General features: G+C 40.8%; 1 protein-coding gene across 2 annotated transcripts in view; it reads left to right on the forward strand.

Annotated features, from left to right (window-relative positions):
- LOC124788096 (venom carboxylesterase-6-like) overlaps window positions 1–12,182 on the forward strand; it is a 113,949-nt gene that overhangs the window by 63,206 nt on the left and 38,561 nt on the right. For both annotated transcript variants that reach the window (XM_047255207.1, XM_047255208.1), the window contains exon 6: window positions 618–774. In XM_047255207.1, the coding sequence (XP_047111163.1) occupies window positions 618–774 (157 nt within the window). The remainder of the gene's footprint in view (window positions 1–617; window positions 775–12,182) is intronic.

Raw genomic sequence — 12,182 nt, forward strand, 5'->3', positions numbered from 1 at the left:
GTCTGTAGAAATTGTCTGCTTGATGTTGAGGCACTCCTGTGACTTGCAAGATCCTCAGCTCTATCCCTGATGAAGCAATGTAGGACCTGCTCGAACATCAACTCCATCGGCCCACATCAAGGCATCGAGGCCCAGTTGCACTTCCTGGCCAGCTTGCCTCAGGGGAAGACACAGCGGCCTTAGGACACCCTCCGCAACCGAATTAGTGGTGTATTCAGCCCGGAGGAGTTCCAACGCCGTACTCAAAAGTGAGCCCCCACGTCCAAGTTAGTTGTACATTTGACTCAACCCGTGAAGTCTCGTTTCGTTTCCTCTTCCTCTTCTGGGTGCTTAACTTCTTTGTCAGGCGGTATAACTGCAAAGAAAGCAACAGAAGGAAACAGATACTTATGTCTTGATGCTGAATTGACTCTGAAGCAAAATGAACAGTACTGCTTTGAAGGTTCTAATATTAAGACGCTTCCAGTCTAGTAACTACAAAAAAGGTAACACCTTTTCAAGCGCTCGTAACAAAGTGAGACACTGAATTTTTATTCCTATTTTGATATTTTATTTTGCCGTATGCATTACTATTTTTACCTGTTAATCGGTTTATTAACTGGTTTTTCCTCTTCCAGGAGTGGTTCTTCTGCCCTATGTCTCCATTCCATCCAGTGATAGAAAAACATCATAAAGATGCATTTCTGTCAGAAAACATATTGGACCTAAAGCCTCATTCTTTTATTCCATGGGTTGTTGGTGTGACTAAAGAGGAAGGAGCCTTATTTACTGGAGGTAACCTTTCGTTCTGTTGTTATATTCATGTGTACTTACGTTTACACTTGGTTTGTGAAATTTTTCAGGTCATAATATAGATGAAAGTAAGAAGACCAAAAACATTTCACCAAAATTATAAAAGGATTTTGAAAATAGGATGAACAGACTTCAGAATAGTTTAGATTAACTTTAGGTCAAAAATCATTTAGAGATGATATGTATTCTCAAATAACAGTGAACCACTGAAATAAGAACGCTATATGTCTATATGATTTAGCACTCAGTCATTGTTGGTCAGGTATGAAGGGAGGAGCAATTCCTTATTATAATTATAAGGGAAACTAATACATATGTTCTGATATGCTTTGACTGAGACGGCAACAGTATTCTGAAATTTGTGTTACAGACGTAGAAATTGCTCGAACTTTACTAGTATTTCTGAACAAGTCTTCGAAGGGTGTTACATGTAGTAAAAAAAATATAATTTTCTGTTAATGTTCAGTTATTGAAGCCGATCTGAAAGTCTCAAAACAGTTTATCTGTAGTTAGATGTATTTAGATTCTTCTATGCATGTGTACTTAAAATTATTGGGAAACTGTGGCAGCAAAGATATGACACTATCATTTTCTACACTCTCTTTCTTCCTTTTACTAAGTGATTTTGCAATGGTGCACTGGTCTTTGTAAGTCTACCTGACAATTCAACATACACATGACAAAGTTTACCTTGATTGGCGACTCCATGGCGTGTTGCGTGCACCACGACCAAATAGTGGATAGCATTGGAAGGAAAATCAGCACTGGCCGTATTTTGTTGTTTTATTGTCAGAAAAATCGATTTTCGGTCACTTAGTGACCATCCTCAGCGCTGTAATATACAATTAAAATTGGTAGGCAGTGGTATCAAGCTATAACCACAAGCTTAGAGCGATCACAGTTTAGCTTGATACCAGTGCCTACCAATTTTAATTGTATATTACAGCACTGATGATGGTCACTAAGTAACCGAAAATCGATTTTCTGACAATAAAACAACAAAATACGGCCAATGCTGATTTTCCTTCCAAAGTTTACCTTTCAGTGATTCGATTAATTGAATCGTTTTCCTCATTTCTTTGCTTTATAGTTCCACGAGACATAACAGTTTGAGGAGAGCAGCCTTTAAACGTTTACCACTATTTCTTGTAACAATAAAACTAGATATATCTTGTCAACTACTAACAAGAAATGTTTATTAAATTTTTTGCGCGAATATGGTCGCTCATTATACGTATAATAGCCAAAGCGGATATTTTAGTTAGTTACTTGCTCATAGAACAAATTTGTGATAAGTGTTACGGTATGGAATGTAACAATGGAACAAACAAACTTCAATTATATATATATATATATATATATATATATATATATATATATATATCGTCAATTCCCCATTAAGGAGAGTGTTAAAACACAATCAATATTCACAATGACAATATGGTACATAAATTGGTACGTTTCAAATTCAAGGCACTTTTTTCTCTCTCTTTCTTTTCTCTTCCCAAAAACCTCTCATAAATTAACTGTGTTTCTTCTTCCTCTCTTCTGTCCACTTCTTTCCTGATTTCTTCTCTTTTGGTGTTTCTTCGAATTTCTGTTTGTTGATTTTTTCTCTGTATTTTCCTCTGTTTGATATTTCATCTGTGGGGATGTTTAGATTTTTGAGGTCTTCCATGGTTTCCTTTACCCAGTTAGTTTTCATCTTATTCGTCACCACTATGTTAAAAATCTTCTTGGTCAGCCTATTTTCATTCACCTTATGAATGTGCCCATAGAATTTTGCCCTTCTTTTTCTGATATTGTCTGTAATTGTCTCTGCCTCTTTGTACAATTCCTTTGTTGGTCTCTTTATCCAGATCCCCAGTCTCTGAACTGGCGCATAGATCTTTCTCAGAATTTTCCTCTCTTGCTTTTCCATTTCCTTGATTTTAGTTCTTTCTCTGACTACTATTGTTTCTGAGGCATACAAGGCCTCAGGTAAGACTACTGTTTTGTAATGTCTTAATTTGGCATTGACGGAAATATTTCTTTTATTGTAATGGTTCCATATAAGTCTGTATGCCTTTTGTAGCTTTGTAACCCTTTCTTCATTGGCTGTTGAATTCAGTCCTGTTTTCTGTATAATCTCTCCCAGGTACTTTCTACTTGTGTTATCTTACCGTACTTTGTTATCAATGGGCTTTTGTCTGTAGATTTTGTGTCCACATACTGGGTTTTTAAAATATGATATTTGTAGTCCTGTTGTGGCTGCGATTTCATGCAATATCTCTAGGGCTTCTCTGGCTTCTTTTATATCATTTGTAATGATGGCTATATCGTCGGCAAAGGCCAGACATCTTATGTTGACGGTTCTATTTTTCTCTCTCCCCATCTTTACCCCATTGACTCCTTTGTCCCACGTCCTGATTATTTCTCTAAAACAGCGTTAAATAAAATGGGTGACAGGCCATCTCCCTGTCTCACTCCTGTCTTGATTTCGAAAGATTCTGAAATCTCGCCCATGAACTTAACTTTTGACTTTGTGTTTGTTAATGTTTCCTGAATTAGTTTTCTGGTCTTATTGTCTACCTTCATTTCTTCTAGTGTATTAAAAAGTGTTCCTCTGTCTATGGAATCGTAAGCCTTCTTGAAATAAACAAATGTTACTGTGGTGTTTCTGGACTTTCTCGTTGTTAATAATGTTCTCAGACACCAGATCTGCTCACTGCATGATCTTCCCTTCCTGAACCCTCCTTGGTATTATCCGATCTGTGGATCTATCTGAGGTTCTAGGCGATTTAACAGAGCTTTTGATAGAATTTTGTATACCACCGGCAGTAACGAAATTCCTCTATAGTTATTAGGGTCTGTTTTGTCTCCTTTCTTGTGGAGGGGGTGTATTAGGGCTGACTTCCATTCTTCTGGTATCTTTTCTGTTTCCCAGATGTTTTTGACTACACTATGAATTTTGGGTGTAATGTTTTCATGGTCTAATTTCCAGATTTCTACAATCAGTCTATCTTCACCTGGTGCTCTGTTATTTTTCAATGATTTTATTATTTTTACTTTTTCTTCATGTGTTGGGGGTTCGGAGTCCCGGTTGGGTTCTCGTTTTGTAAACCGTAATCTCTGTTTTGGTTTATCACAGTTAAGTAACGTGTCAAAGTATCTGGCTAATATTTCACAGTTTTTCTTCGGATTTGTCTCCAGTGTTCCATCTTGTCTTTTGAAGCATAAGCTTGGTGGCTGATATCCTGTCATATTTTCTCGGAATACTCTGTAAAAATTTCGTGTGTTGTTTCTGGTGAAGTTTTCTTCTATCGCCTTCAACCTGCTGTTTTCGTAACCTCTTTTTTCTCTTCGGATTATTTTTGAAGTTTTTTTCTGTATCCTGTTGAAGTCCTCCCATTTTTCTTGTGTTTTATGGCTGTTAAATTTTTCCAGGCTTGTATTCTGTCTTCTATGGCCCTGTCGCATGTCATGTTCCACCATCGGTGTTTCCTTTTTCTCGGTGGCTGCCCCAATTTTATCAGTTCTTTTATTTTTTTCTGACAGTTCTGTCCAGTTGTTACTATTGATTTTCGTAATTTCTTCTATTATTTCTTTCTTGTTTATTTGTAGGTACTCTGGATCTGTTCTGAAAGGTCTGTTGGTTCTCTTGATTTGTCTATTGGGTATAAAATTTACTTTAATTTGGAGAAGGTGATTATCAGAGTCGAAAACTCCTTTCCTTGTTCCTACGTTCATTATTTCTCTGGCTTTTTTCGTGGATATCGCTACGTGGTCTATCTGAAATTCTCCTAGAGCATGGTTGGGGGATTTCCAAGTTACAAGTTTTCTGTGTGGTTTCTGGACTTGCGTTGACATGATTTTCAGATCAAAATTTCTGCAGAAGTTTATCAAGTTCTCTCCATTTTTGTTTGTTCTCATGTGGGCCGTGTGTTTCCCTGTCGTGTCTCGGAATTTTCTTTCCTTGCCTAACTGGGCATTGAAGTCTCCTAGTAACACTTTTATGTGATTCTTGGGGATTTTGCTGGTAGTTTCTTCCAGATCTTCCCAGAATTCCTCTATCATCTCTGGGTTCTTCTTGTTATAATTGTTTGTGGGAGCATGTCCATTGATTAATGTATAGGCTTTGTTTCCAGCTCTTATCGTGAGTGTCGACATTTTTCCTTATTTTGAGGTGAACTCTATTACGGAGTCCAGTATCGATTTATGTACTACAAAACCAGTTCAGAAGAGTTTGAGATTTCTTCCTGGGATGGTTATGGCTAGTTTACCCTTATATATTCTGTAATTTTCAGAATCAAAGTGGTTCTCATCTGCAAATCGTGTTTCCTGTATTGCCATAACTTTGATGTTGTATTTATCCATAGCGTTTGTTAATTGTTTCAGTTTACCTGGCCTCAGTAGCGTGTTGGTGTTGAGTGTTTCCATGTAAAATACTTTCTTCATCTTGAGGGTTTTTGAGAGGCTCCGATTCTTCTCTTCATGACATGCCTGATCCCCTGGAAACCGATGATCAGGTCTAATACCCAGTCTTACTGACTGGGGCCCAGGGTAGTGGATTCCTTCCCGTTGTTCTGTCATGATTATTGGTTTGTGTTGAGGTATTGGTGGTGACATCACGAAGGATCTCTCATAATTTCGACTGGAGTTTTGAGTTCCAGAAGATTAACTTACAGCCGAGCTCACAGAGCCAACAGACGCTGACCAGAGTACCAGTGGCTGCCACGCAGACGTGTCTGGATTTTGGGGCTTCGCATGTAACCCTATGCAGGGGCCCTCACAGGGTGCTACCATCCGGAGCCAGATGGACCCAGGTTTTTTTTTTTTTTTACGAGGTGTTACTCCTCCCCCTCCTCCTTCCTCATCACGTGCAAGATGAGGCCCCGGGCTTGGGACCGGCAGTTGCGGAGTATATATATATATATATATACATGGTCCATTGATCGTGACCGGGCCAAATATCTCAAGAAATGAGCGTCAAACGAAAAAGCTACAAAGAATGAAACTCGTCTAACTTGAAGGGGGAAAACCAGACGGCGCTATGGTTGGCCCGATAGATGGCGCTGCCATAGGTCAAACGGATATCAACTGTGTTTTTTTTAAATAGGAACCCCCATTTTTATTACATATTCATGTAGTACGTAAAGAATTATGAATGTTTTAGTTGGACCCTTTTTTTCGCTTTGTGACAGATGCCGCTGTAATAGTCACAAAGTATAAGTACGTGGTATCACGTAACATTCCGCCAGTGCGGACGGTATTTGCTTCGTGATACATTACCTGTGTTAAAATGGACCGTTTACCAATTGCGGAAAAGGTCGATATCGTGCTGATGTATGGCTATTGTGATCAAAACGCCCAACGGGCGTGTGCTATGTATGCTGCTCGGTATCCTGGACGACGTCATCCAAGTGTCCGGACCGTTCGCCGGATATTTACGTTATTTAAGGAAACAGGAAGTGTTCAGCCACATGTGAAACGTCAACCACGACCTGCAACAAATGATGATGCCCAAGTAGGTGTTTTAGCTGCTGTCGCAGCTAATCTACACGTCAATAGCACACAAATTGCGCGAGAATCGGGAATCTCAAAAACGTCGGTGTTGAGAATGCTACATCAACATCGATTGCATCCGTACCATATTTGTATGCACCAGGAATTGCATGCCGACGACTTTCAACGTCGTGCACAGTTCTCTCACTGGGCACAAGAGAAATTACGGGACGATGACAGATTTTTTGCACGCGTTCTATTTAGCTACGAAGCGTCATTCACCAACAGCGGTAACTTAAACCAGCATAATATGCATAATATGCATTATTGGGCAACGGAAAATCCACGATGGTTGCGACAAGTGGAACATCAGCGACCTTGGCGGGTTAGTTTATGGTGCAGCATTATGGGAGGAAGGATAATTGGCCCCCATTTTATCGATGGCAATCTAAATGGTGCAATGTATGCTGATTTCCTACGTAATGTTCTACCGATGTTACTACAAGATGTTTCACTGCATGACGGAATGGCGATGTACTTCCAACACGATGGATGTCCGTCACATAGCTCACGTGCGGTTGAAGCGGTATTAAATAGCATATTTCATGACAGATTGATTGGTCGTCGAAGCACCATACCATGACCCGCACGTTCACCGGATCTGACGTCCCCGAATTTCTTTCTGTGGGGAACGTTTAAGGATATTTGCTATCGTGATCCACCGACAACATCTGACAACATGCGTCAGCGCATTGTCAACGCATGTGCGATCATTACAGAAGGCGAACTATTCGCTGTCAAATGCATTGAGGTTGATGGACATTATTTTGAGCATTTATTGCATTAATGTGGTATTTACAGGTAATCACGCTCTAACAGCACGGGTTCTCAGAAATGATAAGTTCACAAAGGTACATGTATCACATTGGAGCAACCGAAATAAAATGTTCTAACGTATCTACGTTCTGTATTTTAATTAAAAAAACCTACCTGTTACCAATTGTTCGTCCTAAAATTGTGAGCCATATCTTTGTGACTATTACAGCGCCATCTATCACAAAGCGAAAAAAGTGGTCAAATAAAACATTCACTTTTCTTTGCGTATTACACGAATATGTAATACAAAATGGGGTTTCCTATTTTAAAAAAAAACGCAGTTGATATCTGTTTGACCCATGGCAGCGCCATGTAGTGGGCCAACCATAGCGCCATCTGGTTTCCCCCTTCAAGCTAGACAAGTTTCGTCCTTTGTAGTTTTTTCGTTTAACGCTTATTTCGTGAGATATTTGACCCGGTCACGATCAATGGACCACCCTGTATACACTGAAGCGCCAAAGAAACTGGTATAATCATGCGTACTCGAATACAGAGATACGTAAACAGTCAGAAAACGAGCTGCGGTCGCAAAGCCTATATAAGACAACAAGTGTCTGGCGCTGTTGTTAGATTGGTTACTGCTGCTACATTGGCAGCTTATCAGTATTTAAGTGTGTTTGAACGTGGTGCTATAGTCGGCGCACGAGCGACGGGACGAACGTCTCCGAGGCAGCGATGAAGTGGCTATGTTCCCGTACGAATATTTTACGAGCGTACCGTGAACATCATGAATCCGGTAGAACATCAAATCTCCGACACTGCTGCGGCCGGAAAAAGATCCTGCAAGAACGGGACCAACGACGACTAAAGAGAATCGGTCAACGTGACAAAAGTGCAACACTTCCGCAAATTGCTGCTGATTTCAATTCTGGGCCTTCAACAAGTGTCAACGGGCAAACCATTCGACGAAACATCATCGCTATGGGCTTTCGGAGCCGAAGGCCCATTCTTGTATTCTTGATGACTGCACGACACAAAGCTTTAAGTCTTGCCTGGGCCCGTCGACACTGACATTGGACTGTTGATGACTGGAAACATGTTGCCTGGTCGGACAAGTCTCGTTTCAAACTGTATCGAGAGGATGGACGTGCATGGGTATGGAGACACCCTCATGGACTCATGGATACTGCATTTCAGCAGGCGACTCTTCAGGCTGGTGGAGGGGCTATAATGGTGTAGGGAGAGGGCAGTTGGAGTGATATGTGACCCCTGATACGTCTAGATACGACTCTGACAGATGACACGTATGAAAGCATTCTGTCTGATCACCTGCATCCATTCATATCCATTGTGAATTCCGACGGACTTGGGCAATCCAGCAGGACAACGTGACACCCCGCACGTCCGGGATGGCTACAGAGTGGCTCCAGGAACACTCTTCTGAGTGTAAGCACTTCCACTGGCCACCAAATTCCCCAGACAATAATATTATTAAGCATATCTGGGATGCCTTGCAACGTGCTCTTCAGAAGAGAGCTCCACCATGTCGTACTCTTACGGATTCATGGTGTTAGTTCCCTCCAGCACTACTTCAGACATTAGTCGAGTCCATGCCACGTCGTGTTGCGGCACTCCTGCGTTGTCGCGAAGGACCAACAAAAAATTTTCAAATTTGTGTGAATTCCTAACGGGGAAAACCGCTGAGGTCATCGGCCCTATACGTACATCTACTTAAACTAACTTATGCTAAGAACAACACACACACCCATGCCTGAGGGAGGACTCGAATCTCCGGCGGTAGGGGCGGCGTAATCTGTGAAATGGCGCCTCAAACTGCGGGGCCACTCCGCGCGGCGAGGGTCGTACACGATTTTAGGCTGGAGCACCTGTTTCTTTGACTCTTTAGTGTATATATACAGGGTGAATCACTAACTACTGCCACCTAGGATAAATCCGAAATATGATAGGAGCTGAAAAGTTTGTGGGACAAATGTTGCATGGGACAACGGGGGCCATATATGACGTTGGTTTTTTGTTGCTTGGTTGGGTTGCTTCAGAAATACGACGATCACCTTCTTTTTTTATTTATTTTTTAGTGGGATGTTACAGTTTAGTACTTATTTTCTGATCAGCTATGGAGACGAATCAAATGATGTGTAACTGTAAGGTCTTTGAAGGTCAACGAAGGTCACGAATGTGGCATGAACGTCCATTTACAGAAGGTGTTCTAAGTGATGACCGTTAGCATCAATGCAGTTCTGCAATCTTCTAATCATGGATTGAGTGGTATTCCTTATCACATCGGAGCACTTATCGAAGCATAGGCTCTGACAATTCTCTCTTGCATATCTTCAGGCGTATTTGGGACATTTTTATAGACTATGTCTTTTACGAATCCCCACAAGAAAAACTCCAGAGGCGTCAAGTCTGGCGAACGAGCCGGCCATGACCCATCTCTTCCGCCTCCAATCCAACTATTTGGAAATTGTGTCTGAAACTCATCTCTAGCCATCAGCGAAAAATGAGCCGGACACCCGACGTGTTGATATCACATTCTGTTCCTTGTTCCTAAAGGTATTTCTTCCAATAACAGATCTAATCTTTCTTGCAGGAATGTGGTGTACTTCCTACCATTAAGATTTCCTTCCATGAAATAGGGGCCTAAAATCCTGTCCGCCAGAATCCCACACCATACATTCACCGGTCACGGTTTTTGCTGTACATCTTGCCGGAGCCAACATGGATTTTCAGTTGCCCACAGTGCATGTTATGTAAATTAACATTTCCATGGTTCATGAACGTAGCCTCGTCAATAAATAAAATCAAATTAATATATGTGTCATCCCTCTGAACCTGAATTTGAGCCCATCGGCAGAATTCAATGCGACGCATACAACCCGTTCCAGTTAATTCTTGGTGGAGATTGATACGGTAAGGATGATGTCTCTGGCGATGTAGGACACGAACAGCACTACTCTGGCTCATGCCAGATTCCCTTGCGGCTTGACGCGAACTAACACAAAGATCTCGAACCACAGTGGAAAGAGTACCAATTTCCATTCCCTTGTTAGTAACCTTCCTTTGCCGGATATGTTTGCGATGCGTTAACGATCCAGGTGTTCTCAATTTATCATACACACATTTCAATGTACTACGTGTATGGTCACTACGATGAGGATGTCTTTCAGCATATACGTCTCTAGCTCTCACTGAATTTCGTTGGCATTCTCGGTAAATGAGAAGCTTATCGACTTGTTCTCCGAAGGAATACACCATTCACATTCGCTTAATTCGACGATACTAGTCTTACTGTTTCTGTTAGTGTTGTATTGCGAAACCATCGAATGATGTTTACATGTCAATGGCACGTTAGATGGATACCCCATATTCGGCGATTATTTACTATTTGCCCGATATACGAAAGAGAATTGTCAGAATATATGCTTCTATAAGCGCCGAAGCGATAGGGAATACCAATCAATCCATGATAAGAAGATTGCAGCACTGCATTGATACCAGTGGTCATCATTGCGAGCACCTTCTGTAAATGGACTTTCATGCCACCTTTTTGATCTTCATTGACCCTCAAAGACCTTACTGTTACACATTATGGGATTCGTCTTGATAGCCGCTATCAGAAAATATGCACCAAACTATACCATCCCATTTAAAAAACAAAGTTGACCTTCACATTTCTGACGTGACCCCACATAGCAACAAAAAACCAACGTCATATTATGGCCCCCGTTGTCCCATGCAACATTTGTCCCACAAACTTTTCAGCTACTGTCATACTTTCGGATTTATTCTAGGTAGCAATAGTTCGTGACTCACCCTGTATATATAAAATACACACACACACACACATTATATATGTATATTGCCGGCATGTTGACACACATGTTATATATAGCTCCATGTCAGCCTTTGACTATTTCTCTTCGAGAATTCCCTTATAGTATAAAATGAGTTGTCATTTGAAAACACTTCTCCTGCCTGCCAAACATTCTATTTCCATTAGTAGATTGTGAAACGTTTTGATATTTGTATATTAACCCCTTTCCCTACCGAAGTTAGATTCATTAAAGGGCAACATAGATCATTTCTCCTTTTAGCGCTGTAACCCCTGTCCCCCTCCTACCAAGCATATGTGTGCTAGTTATCACTGTTAGCATTCAACCGCGTTTCTTATACATATATTTTAACAACGCATTTCAAGGTTGTAAAGTCTATGTCATGAAATTAAACGGACTAAAAAGACAAAATACCATCACAAATAGTTGGGAAATCCATAGAGTAAAACAGAATTAAAAGTATATTGGACTGTGGGTCCTCGTCTTACATTGAAGTTGTTGACACAAGTCGATGGCCGTCCCATAGCTACCGAATATGCCGTCGCACTGTGCCGGATCAGGGAGTTGTTGTGGACTGACGTGCCTAGGTGTTGTGGCGTGGTTACAGCCGTGTGCCTGACGGTAACGCTATGCTATTGGGCGCCTTATTTCCTTATTGCATTGGTCTGCCATTATTAGCCTCTCGCGACTCCGTCAGTGACATGCTACAAGTTTAAGGTCGCATACCTACCCTAAAATAATTCTAAAAACCCGTTAAAAAATCTCATTTCTTTAAAATTGTCTTGAGCATTTAGAATATTGCTTTGTTTCTTTTCATGGATGGCTATCTCGAATTCCTCTGGTAAATCAAGTTTCCTCCCTTTCTTTTCTACATGCAATATTTCTACGTTGTCTTCTATGCTATTAAGGGGATGGCCTGTATCATATATATGGTTCGCAACAGCTGATTTGTCATAATTTCCTAACCTGAACGCATCTTTATGTTCTTTATACCGGATCGCGAATGATCTTCCTGTCTGCCCTATATATTTTGCATCACAGGTTCTGCACTGAATCTTATAAACTCCCGATCTTTCAAACTTACTTCTCTTCTCGCCAATATCGTGCTAAAGGCTATACCTCACTAGGTTATTAGTCTGAAAAGCTATTTTAACATCGTATGGCTTAAAAATATTTGCTATCTTTTGTGAGACTGTTCCGTAGTATGGCATCGTGATAATTTTCACTTTCTCTCCA

Source organism: Schistocerca piceifrons, chromosome 3 (assembly GCF_021461385.2).
Source record: "Schistocerca piceifrons isolate TAMUIC-IGC-003096 chromosome 3, iqSchPice1.1, whole genome shotgun sequence".
Classification (NCBI taxonomy): domain Eukaryota; kingdom Metazoa; phylum Arthropoda; class Insecta; order Orthoptera; family Acrididae; genus Schistocerca; species Schistocerca piceifrons.